Source organism: Lipotes vexillifer, unplaced genomic scaffold, assembly GCF_000442215.2.
Source record: "Lipotes vexillifer unplaced genomic scaffold, Lipotes_vexillifer_v1.1 scaffold539, whole genome shotgun sequence".
Lineage (NCBI taxonomy): Eukaryota > Metazoa > Chordata > Mammalia > Artiodactyla > Lipotidae > Lipotes > Lipotes vexillifer.
In genome coordinates, this window is record NW_006789542.1 from 434,082 (window position 1) to 446,936 (window position 12,855).

At 49.8% G+C, this 12,855-nt stretch overlaps 1 protein-coding gene across 1 annotated transcript in view; it reads left to right on the plus strand.

Annotated features, from left to right (window-relative positions):
• Positions 1–12,855, plus strand: part of PLCD1 (phospholipase C delta 1) — a 22,472-nt gene that overhangs the window by 5,548 nt on the left and 4,069 nt on the right. Inside the window, exons 2-3 of the mRNA XM_007462719.1 lie at positions 2,747–2,911; positions 6,301–6,529. Coding sequence (XP_007462781.1) covers positions 2,747–2,911; positions 6,301–6,529 — 394 coding nt within the window. The remainder of the gene's footprint in view (positions 1–2,746; positions 2,912–6,300; positions 6,530–12,855) is intronic.

Sequence of the window (12,855 nt, forward strand, 5' to 3'; positions counted from 1 at the left end):
AGGGATGCGGGGCGCCCCCCCCCCACCCCCCCCCCGAGATCTGCGGAGGCTGGGAAGGCAGCTGGGACAGGACTCAGACTGTATGTTCCTGATCTCGGGGACTGGACCTGTATAGTTCTGTGAGTGTGTGACCCACGGTGGGGCTGTGTTTGCGGGCATGGCATATGGAGTGAGTACTGGGGTGGGGGGGATTGGTTACCCTGCGCCTTGCCACCCCCAAACCATCCTGTTTACAAACCTAGTGGTGATTCTGTCACTTGTATGGTAGTGGGGGCCACTGTGCAGCAATGATGATATGCAATGCTGTGTAACCAAGTGGCACCAGTGTGACAGTGTGCGATCCAGGGTGATGCTGTGTACCATGTGTGACTGTGGGTGACCCAGGTGACTGAGTGATTCTTTCATCTCTGTTATGGTGTGTGTGTTCTGTGGGTTTTCTGCTGTTACTCTTTGTGGCAGCATGCCCCTGAGTGGTGGCTGTATAAGGTAATGTTTTCTAGCATTGGCCCTGTGGGCAAGCTTCTGAGTCCCGACTCTACCATGTAACTTCCTTGAGCCTCAGTTTCATCATCTGTAAAATGGGAACAATGATAGTGCCTTCCTCACAGGGTTGTTCGAGGGATTAAATACATGTGCTAAGAACAGGATCTTATTCAAACATGAACTATTATTATTATTATGGTGACTGCTATTATTATGACAACGATGATGTTCTGGCACTGTACGTTGTGTGGCTGTGTGTGACTCCATGTAATATGTGTCACCGTGTGTGGCCCATTGTCTCTTCCCGGTTGTGTATGGCAGTGTGTGATGAGTACGGTGGTGTGGTGTGTGTGACTGTGTTATGTGTGTGGCTATATCTGTGTAGCTGTGTATTGCTGTGAGTCCCAGACTCTGTTTCCATTAGGCCTCACCCTAGGTACATGGGCAGGGCTCCTGGCACTGCCCCCACCGCCAGCCTCCTATTAGCACTGTAGCCCCTCTGCACTTCCCATATGTGCCACTAGCCTGGGCAGGTTGGTGAGGCTGCAAGGTCAACCCAGGGGCCCCTGAGCTCAGAGGCCCCTCAGCACCACCCTCCCACAGGAGGAGAAGGTGCTTCAGCTGAATGAGTGGGGCTGGGCAAAGGGCCCATAGACCTTCTGGGTGCTAAGGGAGCAAGGGAGGTGGGGCGGGCAGCCCAGAGGCCTCAGAAACAAAAGGGCCTCAAATGAGGCTCAGAGATGGAGGTGTCTGCTTAGGTCGCCCAGCGGCCTGGAGGGCTACTAATATCAAGACCCACCTTGGGACCGAGGTCTGTGTTCTGGAAGCCATGTCGGCAGCCAGGGGACTTATCTCTGCCTGACCACAGACAGGGCCGCAGTCTGGCTCCAGGACAGGATGAACATGTCATCTGCTCACAGCCTTTTCCAGAACCGGAGGGTGGGGCTCACCTTCCGCCCCTGTGCGCCGCCCCCGCCCCATCTGTGCCATGCACAGTGGCTTGTCCTAATGTCCTAGCCGGGGGACGGGGAGGGGCGGTACAGCCAGAAGCCAGAGGGTAAGGAGATGACCGGCCCCCCCAGCTGACCTCAGCCTCGGAAAGGACAGTGGAATCCCCCGGCTGAGCTGAGGCTGAGGCAGCTCTCTCCTTCGGCGGCTGGGAACTGCCCTTCCTGGCCTCTGTCTTGAGCCCCACAGCCACCGGTTGAGGACATCCTGCAGGAGCCCCCTCCTCCCTCACTAGGCCTCCCCTGGGGCTGGAGGGAAACTGCTGGCACTAAGGCAGGGGGTGGAGAGAGCTGGGACCAAGGTGGGGGAAGGTCACATCAGACTGTCACCTCTGAGGAGGCCTTGAGACACCTCCTTACCCAGTGCTGTTGGGGGAACAGAGGCACAGAGAGGGAAGGAGGTTTCCTGAAGCCATGGGTGTGGTGGGCTGTTAGCACGTGGCTGTGTCTCCACTGGAAGCAGGAGATTGGGGAGGGATAGGGGGTGGGTGGCTGAGGCCCGGGGAAGTGGTCCAGAAGATTCTGTAGGTCCTGAGTGTGTGTGGAGCAGGCTGGCTGGGGCATAGGGAGTGGGGTCATGGATAAACTGGGAGAGCCCATCAGGGGCTGGGGATCTGGGTTCAGAAAGGAGAAGCCTATAGGCCTAGGCACAGGCCCCTCAGACTGGACCCGCACGGTCCCTGATGCCACCACTTTGCTGGAGCAGAAGGATAAAGATTGCTGAAAAGCCACAGAGATTTTGTTTTGGGGCCAGAAGTGAGGTGAGGTAGCCCATCGGCTCTGAATAGAGCTGGCTGCTGGACTCCATGTGGCCAGGGTGATAGGCTAGGGTGGTCTTTTGGTCCCAGCTTCCTTCAGGTCACTCTGACCCCTAGGAGGAGCCCACTAAGTCTTTCAGAGCCAGGCCATTTCCTAGGGGTCTGGTCACGCAGGAACCAGGTGTTCTTGAATTAGCTGCCCTCTCTTTGTCCATTCAGCTGTGGGTGGCAGGTCATAGTGTATAAAGTGTGGCCTTGCGTGGGTGGGTGTCCAAAGGTTTACATGGCCTCAGCTGGCAACAGAGATGCCTTCCTGGAGAAGGCAGGGCTCCAGAATCAGGTTGGAACAAGGGTGATGGAGGGAGAAGTGAACAGAGAGCTGAGGATGAGGCTGGTGAAAAATGGGCTGAGAGGGTCCAGTGGTGGGCATGGCCAGCATGGGGCCTGGGGCAGCAGGGACCCTAGAGGAGGTAGCATCTTACCAGCTCTGCCCCCTAGGTCTACAGGATGACAAGGACCTACAGGCACTGCTGAAGGGCAGCCAACTCTTGAAGGTGAAGTCCAACTCATGGCGGAGAGAACGCTTCTACAAGCTGCAGGAGGACTGCAAGACCATCTGGCAGGAGTCCCACAAGGTCATGCGGACCCCAGAGTCCCAGCTGTGTGAGTGCCCTGGGCTGCAGGGGGAGGGGCAGGGTGCTGCACCTGCGCTTGGTTGGGGAAACTGACACTGGTCAGGGTGGGGTGGGGCTGGAGGTCAGTCGTGGACCAGGACCAAAGGTAAGAAAACTGAGGCCTGGCCTGGTGGGGCAGAGGTTGGTCATGCAAACAGGACCAGATATGGGGAAACAGCCTGGCCAGGGTTGGGGAGAGGAGCCAGTTAAATCACTGATAGGGAAACTGAGGCCTAGCCTGGGCTAGAGAGGGCAGTCATGGACCAAGGACCACAGATGGAGATGCTCAAGCCTTTTGGGGGTGGGACTCCATAGCCATGACCACAGATGGGGAAAGCCGGGCTCCCAAGTAGGGAGGGAGCTGGACAGTGTTGCCTGAATTCCCAGGTAACCACCCAGACATTTGTGGGAAGGAGGGAAGGAGGGAAGGAGGGAGGACTAGGGCCCAGGTGTGGTGAGTCCCAAAGTCCAGGGGCAGATAAGGCCCTTCCAGGTAGCAGTGACCAGGATGTGAGGTGGGGCTGCAGGAGGCAGCTCCTCCCTGGGCTGGGGCCAGAAAGGGAGCCTGGGGTGGAGCAGGGCTGGGACTTGCACAGAGAGGCCTTGGCTGGGCAGCTCCCTTGGGGTTGTGGACCTGAGGGCTTTCTGGAAGCTTTAGAAAAGGTCCAAGAAGCCAAAGCTCAGGCCTGCAGATGGAGAGTGCCTCCTGCAAGGTCTTAGGAAGAAAGTTCTGCCAACTGCTGTTGCCCTTTTACACAAAATGCCCTAAAAATTTTGTAAAATAAGAGGTTCCCTCTGCACCTTTACTTGGTGGGAAAATTTTAGACCAAAGCTATCCAGAAGAACTTTTTATGATAATGGGAATGTCCTGTATCTGTGCTGTCCAATATGTCAGCTACTAGCCACCTGTAGCCATTGAGCACTTGAACTGTGGCTAATGTGACTGAGGAACTGAATTCTTTTTTTTTTGGCTGTGCCACTGCACGGCATGTGGGATCTTAGTTCCCCGACCAGGGATTGAGCCTGAGCTCCCTGCTTTGGAAGTGTGGAGTCTTAACCGCTGGACCACCAGGGAAATCCCACAAATTCTTAATTTTACTGAACTTTAACTAATTTATATCTAAATAACCACGTGTGGCTGGTGGTACAGAAGGATCACTGCAGCTGGATTTCTCACACAGTCCAAGTCCCTGGAAATCCCTCACCCATTCACCTGCCCTCGGCTGTGGAGATGGGGCAGGCAGGGTCAGCCCACTGGCAGGTCTCTGGGAAGTGAGACCAGATACAGGTGACAGGGCCCAGGTGGGAAGGGGGCAGGAGAAAAGGGAGGGGCAGCCCACTGAAGGTGTCTCAGGAAGGGTCTGCCAGGCCCCAGGACACTGGACAGAAACCTGATAAGGTGTTGCCTGTGGCAGGTCAGAGGGGAGGCAGGACAGGAGCAGGGTCCGATGCGGAGAGCCCCGGCTAGGTCCTGGGGGCAGTGGGCCATGGGAGGTCTGAGCAGGGCGGGGCAGGGTGGGAGGGGATGGAGCCTGAAGCGCTCTCAGGAAACTACCCTGCGTGCCTGTTGGCCACGTAACACAGGCCAGACACTTGCCTCTGTCTGTGGCTCCAGCCAGGTTCCTTCACAGGCCTCTGCCCTGATATGGGGTTTCCTGTTAGACGCTGGCGGTTGGCGGTACCGTGGGAATGAGACATCATACTGTCTGAGCCCTGGGGACTCCTGGGAGCCCACCCCCCAGCCAGTACACGTGCATGGTTCCCAGTGTGAGCCAAGCACTTGGCGGGGGTGGGCAGGGGGCAGACTGAGGAGTGGGAGATGTGGGCCTTTCCAGACCTGGGCTGGTGTGCTGGGAACCTCATACCGGCACAGCCGGGAGCACAAGGGCAGGAGGAACCTCCCGGGCAGGAGACCCAGTGTGAGCAAAGGTGCAGGGGCAAGAACGAGGAAGGGCCGTGAGTGAGGGGCCTGCACCCTGACAGGAGGGGCCACAGGGGCGACAGGTTGGGGGTTGGGCACCAGATGCACTCCGGTGAGGAGCGTGGCCGGAAGAGGCCTTTTTCCATGTCAGAGACCCAGAGACAGGCCTGGGCTGAGCATGCCTGTCGGGCTGCTTCCCTCCTCTGAGTGAGCAGTGAGACTGCCCTCCACTGTGCTCCACCCCACCGGGGAAACAGGCCAGGAGATGGGGGTGGGGAGCAGTCCCCAGTTCTCTTTGCCTCTGCTTCCTGGTCCGGAAGTTGCCCCCATCCCGACACCACTAGCCTCCCTCAGCTCTGGTTCCCATAGGCAGAGAAGGATTATCATCAGCAGGGAAGGCGTCTGGATTCTCTCTCCGGTGCCGGTGAGGGAGCTGGCCTCCACTGCCCAGGCTTCCTGTTTCCACTCCCAGCCTGGGGCAGCTGCAGCTGGTGTGGGACCTAGAGGGGCACGGGAGGCTGTGAGTGGAGCGATTCAGCAGGGATATCCCCTGCATCCCACATGGCCCAGGGTTCGCGTGTCTCACACCTCAGAGCCTGCTTCCCGGACAGGCACATGCCACACACCTGGGGCCTGCAGGTGGCCAGGAGGCCACCACCGGGAAGGACAGGCAGGCTCTCAGCCAGAGCCGGTCTAGACCCAGGAAAGATGGACGTGGATGGCTCAGGATGGGGATGGGGATGGGGCAGGGGCAGAGCCTGGCTCCTGATGTGGGGAGGCCCAGCATGAGCCCCTCCCAGCCAGGCCAGGGAGGGCACCTTGGGGTTCCAGGCAGGTGAGCAGGGCCTTGCTGCTCCCTAAAGCTTGGAAGGTTGGGCTGTGACAGGACAGCCCCCGCCCCTGGTTCCCAAGGGCAGAATGATGTCATCTCAGACCCCCAGGGGTACCCTCCAGTCTACCTCTTGGGATCCTGGAGCACCATTCCTGCCAAGGGGCTCCCTGAGATCAGGACACACAGATACATGCAGGGTAAGGCCCTGGCTGCTCCCCTGACACAAGCACTTCTCCCTCTGTCAGGAGAGGGGCCTGGAGGCTCCCATGGCTGTCTTGAGGGAGGCGAAGGGCCCAAAGTCAAGCACAACAGGAGAGTGTGTGGCCTCCTATCCGCCACAGGCCCCAAGCTCCAGAATGGTCTCTCCCTGTCTCTGTCTGAGAGCCCTGCCCTGCCCCACTCCTCTCCCAGGGGCCCTGCTTCCTCCCAGCACAGAAACAGGAGGCCTGGGACCCTAAGTGCCCTTCCCACCCTAAAGTCAATCTCTCTCTGCCTGGGCGTTTCCACTCTGCACGCTATAGCTGTGTCCCATTCCTTCTCCACCTCAGTCTCTTTTTGTCCCCCGCTCTGCCCATCTTCCTGCCCCTCACCGCTCTCTCTGCCCACCTCCACCCCCTTCTTGCAGTCTCCATCGAGGACATTCAGGAGGTGCGGATGGGGCACCGCTCAGAGGGCCTGGAGAAGTTTGCCCGGGACGTGCCTGAGGACCGCTGCTTCTCCATCGTCTTCAAGGACCAGCGCAATACTCTAGACCTCATCGCCCCATCGCCCACCGAAGCCCAGCACTGGGTGCAGGGCCTGCGCAAGATCGTCCATCACTCGGGCTCCATGGACCAGCAGCAGAAGCTGCGGCAGTATCCTTTTGGTGGCAGTGGGTCCAGGCCCAGCGGGTGGATACTGGCTGTGGTCATCCCCAGGAAAACCTGGGTATGGAAGACATGCAGCTTGGGCCATCATACCAAAATACCATGGACTGGGTGGCTTAAACAACAGAAATTAATTTTCTCACGGTTCTGGAGGCTGGAAGTCCAAGGTCAGGGTGCCAGAGAGTTGGGTTCTGGTGGGAGCGCTCTTCCTGGCTTGTAGATGGCTGCCTTCTTTCTCACTGTCTTCACATGGCAGAGAGAGAGAGAGAGAGAGAGCACAAGATCTCTGGTGTCTCTTCTTTTTTTCTTTTTTTAAAAATAAATTTATTTATTTATTTGTTTATTTTTGGCTGCATTGGGTCTTCGTTGCTGCCCGCGGGCTTTCTCTAGTTGTGGGGAGCGGGGGCTACTCTTTGTCACAGTCCACTGGCTTCTCATCGCGGTGGCTTATCTTATTGCAGAGCACAGGCTCTAGAGGCACAGGCTTCAGTAGTTGTGGCAGGCGGGCTTCAGTAGTTGTGGCACACGGGCTCAGCAGTTGTGGCTTGCGGGCTCTAGAGCGCAGGCTCAGTAGTTGTGGCACACGGGCTCAGCAGTTGTGGCTTGCGGGCTCTAGAGCGCAGGCTCAGTAGTTGTGGCACACGGGCTAAGTTGCTCCGCGGCATGTGGAATCTTCCCGGACTAGGGCTCGAACCTGTGTCCCCTGCACTAGCAGGCGGACTCTGAACCACTGCGCAACCAGGGAAGTCCCTCTGGTGTCTCTTCTTTTATGGGCACTAATCCCATCATGAGGCCCCCACCCATGACCCCATCTAAGTCTCTCAAGGCCCCATCTCCAAATACATCACATTGAGGGTTAGGGCTTCAACATGTGAATTTGGGGGAACACAAAGGAAGCAGGGAGGGTACTTGGAGCCCTCTTTGGTCTACTCTGACCCAAGGGCCAGACAACAATGCAGCCCCCTGAAGTCCCTCATCCCCGCTATGTAACCAGCATGGAGTGGGGAGGCTGAGGGGAGCTGCCTGCTTCAGTGAGAGACCTAGTCTTGGATATTTTAATGTTTCCTAGAGTTAACTGCATTTTTTTCTCTCTGGGAGTTTGGGAGGCCATGATACACTCCCACTTGCCCCCATGTCCTGTGCCACTCTTTGGGGAGTCATCACGTTCCCCCAGTCCCGGTGTGCAGGCCAGCCTGTGGGCTTGAAACAAATTCACTTCAAAGTCCAGGTGCACAGCAACACAGTAGTCTATGGTTCAAAGTGATCAGCCTTCTGGTATGTACGATTAGGGTGGAACCGGCACCGGCTCCTTTTTTTTTTTTTAATGACAGCTTTATTGAGATATAGTTCACATACCATATAATTCATCCACTTAAAGTGTACAAGTCCATCTTTTTAGTGTATTCAGAGTTATGCAACCATCACCCCCAAAAGACACCCCATGCCCTTTAGCAGTCCCCATTTCCCCACAACCCCCCAGCCCTAGACAACCACTAATCTACTTTCTGTCTCTATACATTTGTCTTTTCTGGACCTATTATATAAATGGAATCATACAGTCTCTTGTGACTGGCTTCTTTCACTTAGCATAATGTTTTTAACGTTCATCCATGTCGTAGCCTGTGTTTGTACTTCATGCCTTCTGTTTGCCTAATAATATTCCACTGTGTGGCCATTCCACATTTTACCTCTCCAATCAGCAGTTGATGGACATTTGGGTTTCTGCTTCTCTGAATACTGCTGCTGTGAACATTTGTGTATAAGTTTTTGTGTGGACATATGTTCTCATTTCTCTTGAGTATATACCTAGAATTTCTGAGTCTTGTGGTGACTATATATTTAACCTTTTGAGGAAATGCCCAGCTATTTTCCAAAGAGGAAATTTACATTCCCACCAGCGGTGTCTGAGAGTTCTGATTTTTCACATCTTCACTAATCCTTGCTATTATCTGCCTTTTTTTTTTTTTTATCATAGCCATCCTTGTGGGTTTGGAGTGGCATTTCACTGTGGTTTTGATTTGCATCTCCTTGATAGCTAACGGTGTTGAGCATCTTTACATGTGGTTATTGGCCATTTGCATATCTCTTTGGAGAAACAGCTATTCAATAGATCCTTTGCCCATTTGTTGCTGTAAAGTTCTTTTTTTATGGATCTATTTATTTTAATTTTAAATTGTGGTAATAAATACCTAACATGAAATTTACTATCTTAACCATTTTTAAGTGTACAGTTCAGTAGTGTTAAGTACATTCACATTGTTGTGCAACCATTTCCAGAACTCTTTTCATCTTGTAAAACTGAAACTCTGTACCCATTAAACAGTAACTCTCCATTCCACCCTCCCCCAGGCCCTGGCAACCACTGTTGTACTTTCTGTCCCTATGAACTTGATTACTCTTAAGTTCCTCATATAAGTGGACTCATACAGTATTTGTCATTTTGCCACTAGCTTATTTCACTTAGCATAATGTCCTCAAGTTTCATCCACGTTGTCACATGTTAGAACTTCCATCCTTCTAAATGCTGAACAATATTCCATTGTATGTATATACCACACTTTGTTTATTCATTTGTCCATTAATGGACACTTAGGTTGCTTCCACTTTTTGTCCATCATGAATAATGCTGCTGTGAACATGGGTGTACAAGTATCTTTCTGAGGCTCTGTTGTCAATTCTTTGGGGTATATACCAAGAAGTCAGATTGTTAGATCATATGGTAATTCTATTTTCAATTTTTTGAGGACCCACTATACTGTTTCCTATAGCATCTGTACCACTTTACATCCCCACCAACAGTGCACAAGGGTTCCAGTTTCTCTACGTCCTTACCAACACTTGTTATTTCTTTTTTAAATAGATCTCTTACTGTGGTTTTGATTTGCATTTCCCTAATGATTAATGATATTGACCATTTTTTAATGTGCTTTTGTATATCTCCTCTGGAGAAATGTTTATTCAGATCTCTGGTCCTTTTTTTTTTTTTTTTTTTTTTTTTGTACACGGGCCTCTCACTGTTGTGGCCTCTCCCGTTGTGGAGCACAGGCTCTGGGCACGCAGGGTCAGCGGCCATGGCTCACGGGCCCAGCCACTCCACGGCATGTGGAATCTTCCCGGACCGGGGCACGAACCCGTGTCCCCTGCATCGGCAGGCAGACTCTCAACCATTGCGCCACCAGGGAAGCCCTCTGGTCCATTTATTAATTGAGCTGTCTTTTTATTACTGAGCTGTAAGAGGTTTTTTTTTTTAATATTCTAAATATTTTTAAAATATTCTAATATTTTAAAAATATTCTTATCAGATATACGCTCTGCAAATAATTTCTCCCATTCTGTGGGTTCTTTTCTTTTTTTGGTGGTATTCTCTGAAGCACAAAAGTTTTTAGTTTCAGTGAAGTCTAATTCATTTACTTTTTGCTTTTGTTGCTTGTGTTTTTTGATGTCACATCTAACGTAAAGTCACAAACATTTACTCATATATTTTCTTCTTATAGTTTTAGCTCTTGCATTTAGGTCTTTGATCCATTTTGAGTTAGTTTCTGTGTATGGTGTGGTGAGGGATCCAACTTCATTTTTTTTGCATGTAGACATACAGCTGTCCCAGCACCATTTGTTGAAAAGACTATTCTTTCTTCATTGAATCGTCTTTACACCATCTTCAAAAAAATCAACTGACCATAAATATGAGGGTTTACTTCACAACTCTCAATTCTCTTCCACCTACCTAAGTCTCTTCTCGCACCAGAACCACAACGTTTTAGTTACTGTAACTTTGTACAAAGTTTTGAAATCATGAAGTGTGAGTCTTCCAAATTTGTTCTTTTTTTTTCAAGATTGTTTTGACAGTTCTGGGTCCCTTGAATTTCCATATGAATTTGAGGACTGGGTTGCCAGTTTCTGCAAAGTAGCCAGCATGACTGTGATAGGTATTGTGTTGAATCTGTAGATCAGTTTGGAGAGTATTTCTCATTAAACAATATCAAGTTGTCTTTCTGATCAGCAAATATGGGGTATCTTTCCATTTATTTAGATCTTTAATTTCTTTCAACAATGTTTTGTGGCTTTCAGAGTATAAGTTATGCATTAAAAGAATTTGTTTTTTTATTCATTTTGATGCTACTGTATGGAATTATTTTCTTTATTACATTTTCTGATTATTCATTGCCAAAGTATATCCAACTCCTTTGGGGGACACATATTGAACCCTGTTAGCTCCCTTTACTGTGTACTTTTCAGCATTTCAAAGACTTTTAAGTGTCTTTTCTCAAGGCTATGTCTGCCTGATCTTGAGCTTTCTTTTTTAAATTTTAATTGTTATTTATTTTATTTTTGGCCATGCCTCGAGGTATGCGGGATTTTAGTTCTGACCAGGGATTGAACCTGTGCTCCCTGCAGTGGAAGTGCAGAGTCTTAACCACTGGACCACCAGGGAAGTCCCTGAGCTTTCTTAAAAGCCCAATTCTGTGGCACTTTAGTGATAGTCACTCCTTTTGCACAGGCATGCACTTGGACAATCTCATGGCCTCTGCAGGCTTCTGCTGCCCAGACCTTGAGATCATAAAGCCATCCCAGCCTGCTGAAGAGCAGTTGGCACTGGGACCTCATGCTTGGGTGTACCACTTTGAACTTGATTTTTTAACCTGGAGTTCTACTATAATTTATTTAATGTAAATACACATATTTACATAAAACATACATATATATAAATAAAGGTTTAAAAATATGGGTAGGTTAGAATAAAATTTTAAAGGCCCAGAAAACCCACCTCCTCCAGAAACTGCTATTTGGGTTCTCCCTTTAATCTTTTCTGGCTGCATTTCATTTTGCCTAATGATGCGTTCGTTTGCTAAAAATAGTGGAGATTATACATTTGTATCCATTTTCTGTGTAACATTATATCGTAATTATTTCCATGTTAGTATAGTCTCCATAAACAGCTTTATTAATAACTGTGTACTGTTCCACTGAATGGATGGACTATAAATTAGTGATCCATTCTTTTAGTGTCAAACATTTCATTTCCTTCACCACTATAAATAACATTGCAAAGAACTATGTTCATAAAACCTTTCAGTATTTAGGAGTATTTCCTTACCAATGGATTCCTAGAAGTGGAATTACTGAGTCAACTGATGTAACAGGTCAAAGCTTTAGCTATCCCTCCATCACTTTCCTAAGGGTTGTACTGATTTACTTTTTGCCCACGTGATGGATTTGAGTGTCCATTTCACCTCACCCTTACCTGCACTAGGTAATATACTTTTAAGTTGCTAAATTTTAGTTCAAGAAATTGCATCTCATTTCCAAATTGTTAATAACTTTGACTACTAGTAATGTTTGCAAAAGGTCAGTTTATATCCCTTTCTCATTTAGTTATTAGGGTCATCATACTGTTTTCTTTTTAATTAATTCTTCAAAGGCTTTGCTGCAAATGCTTCCTCCAGTCTGTCAGATAGATGACTTTAGTTTTTCTTTATTTAATCCTCAGAATTTTAAAAAGTTTATATGGCATGATTTATGTTGTTCTTTTGTGATTTCTTCTGAAACCTGCTATCATGTTTTCATTGTGCTCATGAGTTCCCATTGTCTTGTTCTATAGTTAGCTCTCTGTTTTCTGTGGACTGTAGTGTGCAGCTCTCCTTCTCTAGTTCTCAAGGTCAATTCTGATGGGAGAGATAGAGGGAATGCAGAAGTGGAGGCCTAAGTGCCCCAATCATGACACCATGATCCAGGCTTTGTTTTTGGATGTGATGTCCCCACCTTCTGATCAGTGGCTTGAAATTTGCTGTTTGCTACTAAATAAGCCTCAAGTGCTTTCGTCAGAAAGCGCTATATACTATATAGTGTATAGTATAATGATATGCTATATAGATATATACTGTATCTATAATTGGGTAACAATTATATACTGAAAAGGACATACCTTGCAATGTTAACAGTAGTCACCCGTGGGTGATAGGATTATGGGGGCTTTGTTTATTTACTTTTCTGCATTTTCTAAATTGTCTGTAATGAACCCTTTTAGAGTGAGAAAAGAAATGCTTTTGAAATTTTGAAAGGGTTCAAAGCCAGAAAACAGAAAAAGACTCCTTCATTGGATGTCACATTTCCTCCAAAGAGGCCACCAGGTCTTCCCTCTGAAATGAGGATATGCCAAAAGTCAGGCCTGCGGGGAGCTGTGTCTACAGGGGACCTCAGTCCACCTGGGCCCGGGAGTTGACCCTGAGCTTGAATCATGGCTGTGGCTGGGACCTCGGGGGTCCCAGGGCTCCTGGGTTCTTTCCTTACTTCTTGCCCAGCTGGATTCATTCCTG